The sequence below is a fragment of the Oncorhynchus masou genome, chromosome 7 (genome assembly GCF_036934945.1).
Source record: "Oncorhynchus masou masou isolate Uvic2021 chromosome 7, UVic_Omas_1.1, whole genome shotgun sequence".
NCBI lineage: Eukaryota > Metazoa > Chordata > Actinopteri > Salmoniformes > Salmonidae > Oncorhynchus > Oncorhynchus masou.
In genome coordinates, this window is record NC_088218.1 from 4652048 (window position 1) to 4664882 (window position 12835).

Here is a 12835-nt window from a genome sequence, read left to right on the forward strand (position 1 = left end):
CAGCATCAGCTACTACTACACTAGGTTACAGCATTAGGTACTGTTACACTCGGTCACAGCATCAGCTACTGTTACACTAGGTTACAGCATTAGGTACTGTTACACTAGGTTACAGCATCAGCTACTACTACACTAGGTTACAGCATCAGTCAGTTGTGTCATGGTGTGTGTCAGTTCTCTGACCGTCTACATCAGTACTGTTAGGGCCTGTTTCAGCTTGTCATTAGTACTGTTGGGCTCCTGAGTGGCACTGCATCTCAGTGCAAGAGGCGTCACTACAGTCCCGGGTTCGTATCCAGTCTGTATCACATCCGGCTGTGATTGGGAGTCCCATTAGGCCCAATCGGCCCAGCGTCCTCTGGGTTTGGCCGGGGTAGTCCGTCATTGTAAATGACTTGCCAGGTTAAATAAAGGTCAAAAAAAACTTTTATAAAACATTTATAAATACCACGTGTCAGTTGTGTTTCGTCTGATGAGACGTGTCCTGCCAATGTATCGGGCCGTCAGTTGTGTTATGGCCTTTGTCAGCACTGTTACAGCCTAAATCAGTGATGTGACTGTGTGTCCCCTCCTCAGACGAGACGTGTCCTGCCAACGTGTGGGACTCTAAGAACCGCGGGGTGAACGGCACCCAGAGGGGACAGATCGTCTGGAGGCTGGAGCCTGGACCTTACTTCATGGAGCGTGAGTATAGTGTGTGTGTGTTAATGTTTATGAAGGACTGTTGATTAGATGATTAGAACAATAGATCTCTTCTGTGTGTGTGTTCAGGATGATTAGAACAATAGAACTCTTCTGTGTGTGTTCAGGATGATTAGAACAATAGAACTCTTCTGTGTGTGTGTGTTCAGGATGATTAGAACAATAGCAGTCTTCTGTGTGTGTGTTCAGGATGATTAGAACAATAGAACTCTTCTGTGTGTGTGTTCAGGATGATTAGAACAATAGAACTCTTCTGTGTGTGTTCAGGATGATTAGAACAATAGAACTCTTCTCTGTGTGTGTGTTCAGGATGATTAGAACAATAGAACTCTTCTGTGTGTGTGTTCAGGATGATTAGAACAATAGAACTCTTCTGTGTGTGTGTGTTCAGGATGATTAGAACAATAGAACTCTTCTGTGTGTGTGTTCAGGATGATTAGAACAATAGAACTCTTCTGTTTGTGTGTTCAGGATGATTAGAACAATACAACTCTTCTGTGTGTGTGTTCAGGATGATTAGAACAATAGAACTCTTCTGTGTGTGTGTTCAGGATGATTAGAACAATAGAACTCTTCTGTGTGTGTGTTCAGGATGATTAGAACAATAGAACTCTTCTTTGTGTGTGTTCAGGATGATGAGAACAATAGAACTCTTCTTTGTGTGTGTTCAGGATGAGTAGAACAATAGAACTCTTCTGTGTGTGTGTGTGTTCCTTCCTCAGCTGAGACTAAGATCTGCTTTAAGTACTATCATGGAGTGAGTGGTGGCCTGAGAGCAACAACCCCTGCATCACCGTCAACAACCCAGGACTTCCTGTGAGTTCTGTGTGTCTGTCTGTATATGTTAATGAAGGAGTGCTTATGTATCAAGTAACTGTATGCCAGATGGTGTAGCTGCATCTTAGGCAAGCTTATCTGGTTGTTTAGAGAGAGAGGTGTGTGTGTGTGTGTGTGTGTGTGTGTGTGTGTGTGTGTGTGTGTGTGTGTGTGTGTGTGTGTGTGTGTGTGTGTGTGTGTGTGTGTGTGTGTGTGTGTTAGATATCAGCTGAACGTGTCAGTTGGACTATATTAGATATCAATCTGAATATGGCAGTTGGACTATATTAGATATCAATCTGAATATGGCAGTTGGACTATATTAGATATCAGCTGAACGTGTCAGTTGGACTATATTAGATATCAATCTGAATATGGCAGTTGGACTATATTAGATATCAATCTGAATATGGCAGTTGGACTATATTAGATATCAATCTGAATATGGCAGTTGGACTATATTAGATATCAATCTGAATATGTCAGTTGGACTATATTAGATATCAATCTGAATATGGCAGTTGGACTATATTATATCAATCTGAATATGGCAGTTGGACTATATTAGATATCAATCTGAATATGGCAGTTGGACTATATTAGATATCAATCTGAATATGGCAGTTGGACTATATTAGATATCAATCTGAATATGGCAGTTGGACTATATTAGATATCAATCTGAATATGTCAGTTGGACTATATTAGATATCAATCTGAATATGGCAGTTGGACTATATTAGATATCAATCTGAATATGTCAGTTGGACTATATTAGATATCAATCTGAATATGGCAGTTGGACTATATTATATCTATCTCCTCCTCCATCTCTTTTTCTCTCTCCCTCCCTCCCCCCTCCCTCTCTCCACTCATCTATCCCTCCCCCTCTCTCTCGCTCTCTCTAACCCCTCTCTCTCCCTCCACCGGGAAAATAAATCAACATAAATATAGGTTGTATTTACAATGGTGTTTTCTCTCTCTCTCTCCACCCCCTCTATCTCTCTCTCCCACTCCTCTCTCCCCTCCCTCCTCTCTTTCTCCTCTACCCCCTCTCCCTCCATCCCACCATCCCTCCCCCTCTCTCCCTCCATCCCACCATCCCTCCCCCCTCTCTCCCTCCATCCCACCATCCCTCCCCCTCTCTCCATCCCTCCAAACCTCCCCCTCTCCCTCCCTCCAAACCTCCCCCTCTCCCTCCCTCCAAACCTCCCCCTCTCCCTCCCCCCAAACCTCCCCCTCTCCCTCCCTCCAAACCTCCGCCTCTCCTTCTCCTTTCCTCCCTCCATCCCTATCACTTCCCGAGTTCACTAATACCAGCTGGCACAAATTAATTTGATATGAAATTCAGAGCGTTAATCTTCCAATCGGAGGGAGCGTCTGGCAGGCAGCCATGTTGGTTTTATGACAGGATCTGACAGATTACCAGACGTCCAGTCCACTTGATCTCTCTCTCTCTCTCTCTCTCTCTCTCTGACCTTCCTATATACAGTATCACTCTCCAAAATATCTCAGTGTTACACTGTGCTGTACTGCTCTGTGTTGAACTGGATATTGATATATCTCAGTGTTACACTGTGCTGTACTGCTCTGTGTTGAACTGGATATTGATATATCTCAGTGTTACACTGTGCTGCTCTGTGTTGAACTGGATATTGATATATCTCAGTGTTACACTGTGCTGTACTGCTCTGTGTTGAACTGGATATTGATATATCTCAGTGTTACACTGTGCTGCTCTGTGTTGAACTGGATATTGATATATCTCAGTGTTACACTGTGCTGTACTGCTCTGTGTTGAACTGGATATTGATATATCTCAGTGTTACACTGTGCTGTACTGGTCTGTGTTGAACTGGATATTGATATATCTCAGTGTTACACTCTGCTGTACTGCTCTGTGTTGAACTGGATATTGATATATCTCAGTGTTACACTGTGCTGTACTGCTCTGTGTTGAACTGGATATTGATATATCTCAGTGTTACACTGTGCTGTGCTGCTCTGTGTTGAACTGGATATTGATATATCTCAGTGTTACACTGTGCTGTACTGCTCTGTGTTGAACTGGATATTGATATATCTCAGTGTTACACTGTGCTGTGCTGCTCTGTGTTGATGGTATATTTTCCAGTCTTGTTGGCCCTCAACCATAAGTCTCATGTCTGTGGTATTATACTGTCCTATACTAACATCTCTCAATGGTTGAGTTCCCGTCACAGCTCATCTCCCATTGGTTGTTTCCTTGCCAGGTTAGAGTCGAGGGTCAAGCTGAGGGCCAATCAGTGACAGAGAACTGTCGGAAACTCGTCAGCTTCACTTTATCAGGTCAGTTATTGTTGATTGGTAGATTGTCTCAATCTACACTGGTCTGGTGTGATCTGCACTGCCTCCCTGTGGTTGAGATGTGTTACTGCACGTGACCTCCTGTCAGTCACTCCTGGACCAGAGTTGTTTACTGACCCCTGGTATACAGTCACTCCTGGGCCAGAGTTGTTTACTGACCCCTGGTATACAGACACTCCTGGACCAGAGTTGTTTACTGACCCCTGGTATACAGACACTACTGGGCCAGAGTTGTTTACTGACCCCTGGTATACAGACACTCCTGGACCAGAGTTGTCTACCGACCCCTGGTATACAGACACTCCTGGACCAGAGTTGTTTACTGACCCTGGTATACAGACACTCCTGGACCAGAGTTGTTTACTGACCCCTGGTATACAGACACTCCTGGACCAGAGTTGTTTACTGACCCCTGGTATACAGACACTCCTGGGCCAGACTTGTCTACCGACCCCTGGTATACAGTCACTCCTGGGTCAGACTTGTCTACCGACACCTGGTATACAGTCACTCCTGGACCAGAGTTGTCTACTGACCCCTGGTATACAGTCACTCCTGGACCAGAGTTGTTTACTGACCCCTGGTATACAGTTACTCCTGGACCAGTGTTGTTTACCGACCCCTGGTATACAGTCACTCCTGGGTCAGAGTTGTTTACTGACCCCTGGTATACAGTCACTCCTGGACCAGTGTTGTTTACCGACCCCTGGTATACAGTCACTCCTGGGTCAGAGTTGTTTACTGACCCCTGGTATACAGTCACTCCTGGACCAGAGTTGTTTACCGACCCCTGGTATACAGACACTCCTGGGTCAGAGTTGTCTACTGACCCCTGGTATACAGTCACCCTGGACCAGAGTTGTTTACTGACCCCTGGTATACAGTCACTCCTGAACCAGAGTTGTTTACTGACCCCTGGTATACAGTCACTCCTGGACCAGAGTTGTTTACTGACCCCTGGTATACAGACACTCCTGGACCAGAGTTGTCTACCGACCCCTGGTATACAGTCACTCCTGGACCAGAGTTGTCTACCGACCCCTGGTATACAGTCACACCTACCGACCCTGGTATACATTATGTAGAGAGATTTCTCTGAGTCTCTGTAGAGATCCTAATGTGTTTAAAATAAATGTATTATTTCATTATTGTGTGTGTGTGTATAGTATAACTCCACAGCTCAAATATGTGTATCTGTGTAGATACTCATGAGCTTGATATATTTCCAGTATATTTCCAGTATATTTCCAGTATATTTCCAGGATACGTGGTATGTGTCCTTCTCTATAGATATCCGTGCGTTGGGCCTGAAGAAGGGGATGTTCTTTAACCCCGACCCCTACCTGAAGATGTCCATCCACCCTGGGAAGAGGAGTGGCTTCCCCACCTTCACACACCACGGACAGGAGCGCCGATCCGCCATCATATCTAACACCACCAACCCTGTCTGGCCCGGAGAGGTGATATACACACACACACACATCCAGGCACAAACGCTAGAGCGCAAACACACACACACACACACACACACACACACACACACACACACACACACACACACACACACACACACACACACACACACACACACACACACATCCAGGCACAAACGCTAGAGCGCAAACACACACACACACACACACACACATCCAGGCACAAACGCGAGAGCGCAAACACACACACACACACACACACACACACACACACACACACACACACACACACACACACACACACACATATATCCAGGCACAAACGCTAGAGTGCAGGCACACACATACACACACACACACATCCAGGCACAAACGAGCGCAAACACACATTTTCACACGCACACACACACACACACACACACACACACTGTAAAATAATGCTTTCCACTCTCTCTCTCTCTGTCAGAAGTACACGTTTGTGGCTCTGATGACGGATGTCTTGGAGATCGAGGTGAAGGATAAGTTTTCTAAAAGCCGACCAATCATCAAGCGCTTCCTGGGTCAACTGACCATCCCAGTGCAGAGGCTGCTAGAGAGACCTAATGCAGAGTGAGTCAACTGGAAACCACACCACACACACACACTCAGAGATACATTTCTTACCGGCTTCAGCACTGTCCTCAGTAACTAGACATTATTTAATCAATAGTAATCATTGTAACGTTTAAATAACCATGTATTGGTCATGTTGACCTACAGCTGAGTCTGAATGGTTTGTAATGTTTTTATATCCACAGGGACCAGCCGCTAAGCTATACCCTGTGTCGTCGTCTGCCCACGGACCATGTGAGCGGCCAGCTGCAGTTCAGAGTGGACATGACCTCTGGACATGATGGTAAGGACATTACCTCTGGACATGACGGTAAGGACATGACCTCTGGACATGACGGTAAGGACATGACCTCTGGACGTGATGGTAAGGACATGACCTCTGACATGACGGTAAGGACATGACCTCTGGACATGACGGTAAGGACATGACCTCTGGACATGACGGTAAGGACATGACCTCTGGACATGACGGTAAGGACATGACCTCTGGACATGACGGTAAGGACATGACCTCTGGACATGACGGTAAGGACATGACCTCTGACATGACAGTAAGGACATGACCTCTGGACATGACAGTAAGGACATGACCTCTGGACATGACAGTAAGGACATGACCTCTGGACATGACAGTAAGGACATGACCTCTGGACATGATGGTAAGGACATGACGGTAAGGACATGACCTCTGGACATGACGGTAAGGACATGACGGTAAGGACATGACCTCTGGACATGACCTCTGGACATGACCTCTGGACATGACAGTAAGAACATGACCTCTGGACATGACCTCTGGACATGACCTCTGGACATGACAGTAAGAACATGACCTCTGGACATGATGGTAAGGACATGATCTCTGGACATGATGGTAAGGACATGACCTCTGGACATGACGGTAAGGACATGACCTCTGGACATGACCTCTGGACATGACCTCTGGACATGACCTCTGGACATGACAGTAAGAACATGACCTCTGGACATGACAGTAAGAACATGACCTCTGGACATGACGGTAAGGACATGACCTCTGGACATGACGGTAAGGACATGACCTCTGGACATGACGGTAAGGACATGGGAGAGGGCATGGCAGAAGGACATGGGAGAGGGCGTGACAGAAGGACATGGGAGAGTGCATGACAGAAGGACATGGGAGAGGGCATGACAGAAGGACATGGGAGAGGGCATGACAGAAGGACATGGGAGAGGGCATGACAGAAGGACATGGGAGAGGGCATGACAGAAGGACATGGGAGAGGGCATGACAGAAGGACATGGGAGAGGGCATGACAGAAGGACATGGGAGAGGGCATGGCAGTAAGGACATGGGCGAGGGCATGACAGAAGGACATGGCAGAAGGACATGGGAGAGGGCATGACAGAAGGACATGGGAGAGGGCATGGCAGAAGGACATGGGAGAGTGCATGGCAGTAAGGACATGGGAGAGGGCATGACAGAAGGACATGGGAGAGGGCATGACAGAAGGACATGGGAGAGGGCCTGACAGAAGGACATGGGAGAGGGCATGGCAGTAAGGACATGGGAGAGGGCATGGCAGAAGGACATGGCAGAAGGACATGGGAGAGGGCATGACAGAAGGACATGCCAGAAGGACATGGGAGAGGGCATGGCAGAAGGACATGGGAGAGGGCATGACAGAAGGACATGAGAGAGGGCATGACAGAAGGACATGAGAGAGGGCATGGCAGTAAGGACATGGGAGAGGGCATGGCAGAAGGACATGAGAGAGGGCATGGCAGTAAGGACATGGGAGAGGGCATGACAGAAGGACATGGCAGAAGGACATGGGAGAGGGCATAGCAGAAGGACATGGGACATGGGAGAGGGCATGACAGAAGGACACAGGAGAGGGCATGACAGAAGGACATGGGAGAGGGCATGGCAGCAGGACATGGGAGAGGGCATGACAGAAGGACATACTAAAGTAATAACATCTGAGAGAGAGAGAGGCTTTGTGTTGATCCGCTTACGTCAGACTGATTATATATATTTGGATTAAAACGTCTGCTAAATTACATATTATATTCATGACTTTTGAATGTCACACACCCATCAACTAAATGCTGTGTGTGAGTTTTAAAGGTAACCCTGTTGTCCATTCCCTTCCCTTCCCTTCCCTTCCCTTCCCTTCCCTTCCCTTCCCTTCCCTTCCCTTCCTTCCCTTCCCTTCCCTTTCGTTCCGTTCCCTTACCCTCCCCTTCCTTCCTTCCTTCCTTCCTTCCCCTTCCCTTCCCTTCCCTTCCCTTCCTTCCCTTCCCTTCCCTTCCCTTCCCTTCCCTTCCCTTCCCTTCCCTTCCCTCCCCTCCCCTCCCCTCCCCTCCCTTCCCTACCATTCCCTCCCTCTCCTCCCTTCCCTTCCCTGCCTCCCTCCCTGACAGAGGGCTCTCCTGATGCCATGGGTTCCATCTTGGGTTTGTCAGTGAACGGGGACCCTGGGAGCCCCTCTGACGATGAAGACCCCCACCCTTCCTCCAGGGCCCGGGGCCCCTCTCCCACAGGTTCCTACTCCTCCCTGCTCAACGGAGAGGTCCACAGGGATGGTGACGATGTTTGGAGTGACGCCCGGGGGGCGGTAGGCGAGCTAGGCGTCTTGGGTAAAAGTCCTAAAGCTGTGTTGTCTTTATGATTGTCTGTATGTCTGATGTAACTGTCATACTGTTAGTATGTTTCATGTTGCTGTCATACTGTTAGTATGTTTCATGTAACTGTTAGTATGTTTCATGTAACTGTTAGTATGTTTCATGTAACTGTTAGTATGTTTCATGTAACTGTCATACTGTTAGTATGTTTCATGTTACTGTCATACTGTTAGTATGTTTCATGTAACTGTTAGTATGTTTCATGTAACTGTTAGTATGTTTCATGTAACTGTTAGTATGTTTCATGTAACTGTCATACTGTTAGTATGTTTCATGTAACTGTTAGTATGTTTCATGTAACTGTCATACTGTTAGTATGTTTCATGTAACTGTTAGTATGTTTCATGTAACTGTCATACTGTTAGTATGTTTCATGTTACTGTCATACTGTTAGTATGTTTCATGTAACTGTCATACTGTTAGTATGTTTCATGTAACTGTTAGTATGTTTCATGTAACTGTTAGTATGTTTCATGTAACTGTTAGTATGTTTCATGTAACTGTCATACTGTTAGTCTGTTTCATGTTACTGTTAGTATGTTTCATGTAACTGTCATACTGTTAGTATGTTTCATGTTACTGTTAGTATGTTTCATGTAACTGTCATACTGTTAGTATGTTTCATGTAACTGTCATACTGTTAGTATGTTTCATGTTACTGTCATACTGTTAGTATGTTTCATGTAACTGTTAGTATGTTTCATGTAACTGTTAGTATGTTTCATGTAACTGTTAGTATGTTTCATGTAACTGTCATACTGTTAGTATGTTTCATGTAACTGTTAGTATGTTTCATGTAACTGTCATACTGTTAGTATGTTTCATGTAACTGTCATACTGTTAGTATGTTTCATGTAACTGTTAGTATGTTTCATGTAACTGTCATACTGTTAGTATGTTTCATGTTACTGTCATACTGTTAGTATGTTTCATGTAACTGTTAGTATGTTTCATGTAACTGTCATACCGTTAGTATGTTTCATGTAACTGTCATACTGTTAGTATGTTTCATGTAACTGTCATACTGTTAGTATGTTTCATGTTACTGTTAGTATGTTTCATATAACTGTCATACTGTTAGTATGTTTCATGTAACTGTCATACTGTTAGTATGTTTCATGTTACTGTTAGTATGTTTCATGTAACTGTCATACTGTTAGTATGTTTCATGTTACTGTTAGTATGTTTCATATAACTGTCATACTGTTAGTATGTTTCATGTAACTGTCATACTGTTAGTATGTTTCATGTAACTGTCATACTGTTAGTATGTTTCATGTAACTGTCATACTGTTAGTATGTTTCATGTTACTGTTAGTATGTTTCATGTAACTGTCATACTGTTAGTATGTTTCATGTTACTGTTAGTATGTTTCATGTAACTGTCATACTGTTAGTATGTTTCATGTAACTGTCATACTGTTAGTATGTTTCATGTAACTGTTAGTATGTTTCATGTAACTGTCATACCGTTAGTATGTTTCATGTTACTGTCATACTGTTAGTATGTTTCATGTTACTGTCATACTGTTAGTATGTTTCATGTAACTGTCATACTGTTAGTATGTTTCATGTTACTGTCATACTGTTAGTATGTTTCATGTAACTGTCATACTGTTAGTATGTTTCATGTAACTGTTAGTATGTTTCATGTAACTGTTAGTATGTTTCATGTAACTGTTAGTATGTTTCATGTAACTGTTAGTATGTTTCATGTAACTGTTAGTATGTTTCATGTAACTGTCATACTGTTAGTATGTTTCATGTAACTGTTAGTATGTTTCATGTAACTGTCATACTGTTAGTATGTTTCATGTAACTGTCATACTGTTAGTATGTTTCATGTAACTGTCATACTGTTAGTATGTTTCATGTAACTGTTAGTATGTTTCATGTAACTGTCATACTGTTAGTATGTTTCATGTAACTGTCATACTGTTAGTATGTTTCATGTAACTGTCATACTGTTAGTATGTTTCATGTAACTGTCATACTGTTAGTATGTTTCATGTAACTGTTAGTATGTTTCATGTAACTGTCATACTGTTAGTATGTTTCATGTAACTGTCATACTGTTAGTATGTTTCATGTAACTGTTAGTATGTTTCATGTTACTGTCATACTGTTAGTATGTTTCATGTAACTGTTAGTATGTTTCATGTAACTGTCATACTGTTAGTATGTTTCATGTTACTGTTAGTATGTTTCATGTAACTGTCATACCGTTAGTATGTTTATGTAACTGTCATACTGTTAGTATGTTTCATGTTACTGTTAGTATGTTTCATGTAACTGTCATACTGTTAGTATGTTTCATGTTACTGTCATACTGTTAGTATGTTTCATGTTACTGTTAGTATGTTTCATGTAACTGTCATACCGTTAGTATGTTTCATGTAACTGTCATACTGTTAGTACGTTTCATGTAACTGTCATACTGTTAGTATGTTTCATGTAACTGTTAGTATGTTTCATGTAACTGTCATACTGTTAGTATGTTTATGTAACGTAATTGTTGGTGTTTTTTAATGTAACATGCTTTCTGTACGCAAAGTACATTTCTGTGAACAACAAGTATATCTAATCTAATCTAACTAGGATTGGCAATCCCAGGCGGCCACTCCCATCGACAGGTGTCCCTCAACGACTACTTGGATGCCATCGAAGCTCCTAAGGGCCCGGGAGAGCGGCCCCTGGGCGCGACATCACCCAAGCTGAGGTCCAGTTTCCCGACGAACACACGACTCAGTGCCATGCTGCATATAGACTCTGATGAAGACGAGGAGGCGGGGCCGTCCAGGGACCATCCACCACATGACAGGAAGCCCTTGCTGCCACTGGCCAATGGTGTTCAGGCTGGGGTTGGGAAGGAGCTGCCTCTTCAGAACAGGGCCTGGGGAAACAAGAGAAAGAGGGGACAGAGGCAAACAGGGGAGAGATTGAGGGAGCACAGGGGACAAAAGCTGGGACAGGGGATGGAGCTGGGGATGGGGCTGGATCTGGGGATGGAGCTGGAGATGGGCCTGGATCTGGGGATGGAGCTGGAGATGGGCCTGGATCTGGGGATGGAGCTGGAGATGGGGCTGGATCTGGGGATGGGGCTGGATCTGGGGATGGAGCTGGAGATGGGACTGGATCTGGGGATGGAGCTGGAGATGGGGCTGGATCTGGGGATGGAGCTGGAGATGGGGCTGGATCTGGGGATGGAGCTGGAGATGGGGCTGGAGATGGGGCTGGAGATGGGGATGGGGCTGGATCTGGGGATGGAGCTGGAGATGGGCCTGGATCTCAGGATGGATCCATGGCTGGGGTTGGAGTTGCAGTTGAAGCGAGGACTGGAGCTGGATCCATGGCTGTGGTTGGATCTCTAACTATAGCCAGACCTGGGGTTGGAGCTGAGGTCAGACCTGTATCTGTGGTTGGTCCTGGGGCTGGAGCTGGGGCTCCTCTATCTCCAATACCTGAGACGAATACTGCAGTGCAGGGGGTGTCAGAGGACGCTGTGGCAGCCAGGCCTGAGGCCAGCCAGCAGCCAACGATCTCAGGGGCCACAGCAGCCCAGGAGCCCTCAGGAACTCACTGCCTGTTGTTCTGAAGACATCCACTACTCAGGTGAGTGGTGCTGTCAGACCAGGGTCTGGCCAGGCCCACCTCCTAACAGAACGCTCTACCACATGTATTTTACTGTACATTTCAACTTTACGTTCATCTAAATGTGTTCATATCTTAGTGATGAAGGATAAATGCCAAAGTTTAACAATAAAGAATACTTTGCTCTATTTTCAGAAGGGACGGAAGGAAGAGGAAATGGCGCCCAAGGCTGAGGAGGAAGGGGCGGAGTCACCCAGTGAAGGAGCAAGTGCCATTGAAGCCCCCCCGACGACCAGTAGCGTTGCCGACCAGGGGGGCGGGGCCTCTGGCTCTGATGTCACAGGAGCAAGGACCGCCAGCGCAGCAGCCAATGAGGAAGAAGAGGGTGGGGAGATCTGGCAGAGGAGGTCCATGCAGGCGTCTGGAGGCGTGTCTCAAGAGGAGGGGGCGCGGTCTTCTGAGGCGAGCGGGCCAATCGACTCTTCACAGAGTGTCTCTGAGGAGGGCAGCGAGGCAGGAGGTGAGAGACAGGACACAGCAACCCAGTATCACACAAAATGCTTATTGGAAATTCATGACAGGCACAAAGTAAAAGTACACAAATGTGTGTGCAGTACACGATTTTATATACAGTGCATTTCAATCCCAGATAAAAACAGTCAATT

General features: G+C 45.4%; 1 protein-coding gene across 1 annotated transcript in view; it reads left to right on the plus strand.

The window, feature by feature from the left end:
* LOC135543134 (E3 ubiquitin-protein ligase HECW2-like) overlaps nt 1–12835 on the plus strand; it is a 49842-nt gene that overhangs the window by 15300 nt on the left and 21707 nt on the right. The window contains 13 exon segments of the mRNA XM_064970210.1: nt 577–684; nt 1425–1481; nt 1484–1518; nt 3771–3846; nt 5155–5324; nt 5764–5906; nt 6095–6192; nt 8319–8534; nt 11178–11447; nt 11450–11560; nt 11927–12145; nt 12148–12191; nt 12366–12690. Of these exon segments, the coding sequence (XP_064826282.1) occupies nt 577–684; nt 1425–1481; nt 1484–1518; nt 3771–3846; nt 5155–5324; nt 5764–5906; nt 6095–6192; nt 8319–8534; nt 11178–11447; nt 11450–11560; nt 11927–12145; nt 12148–12191; nt 12366–12690 (1872 nt within the window).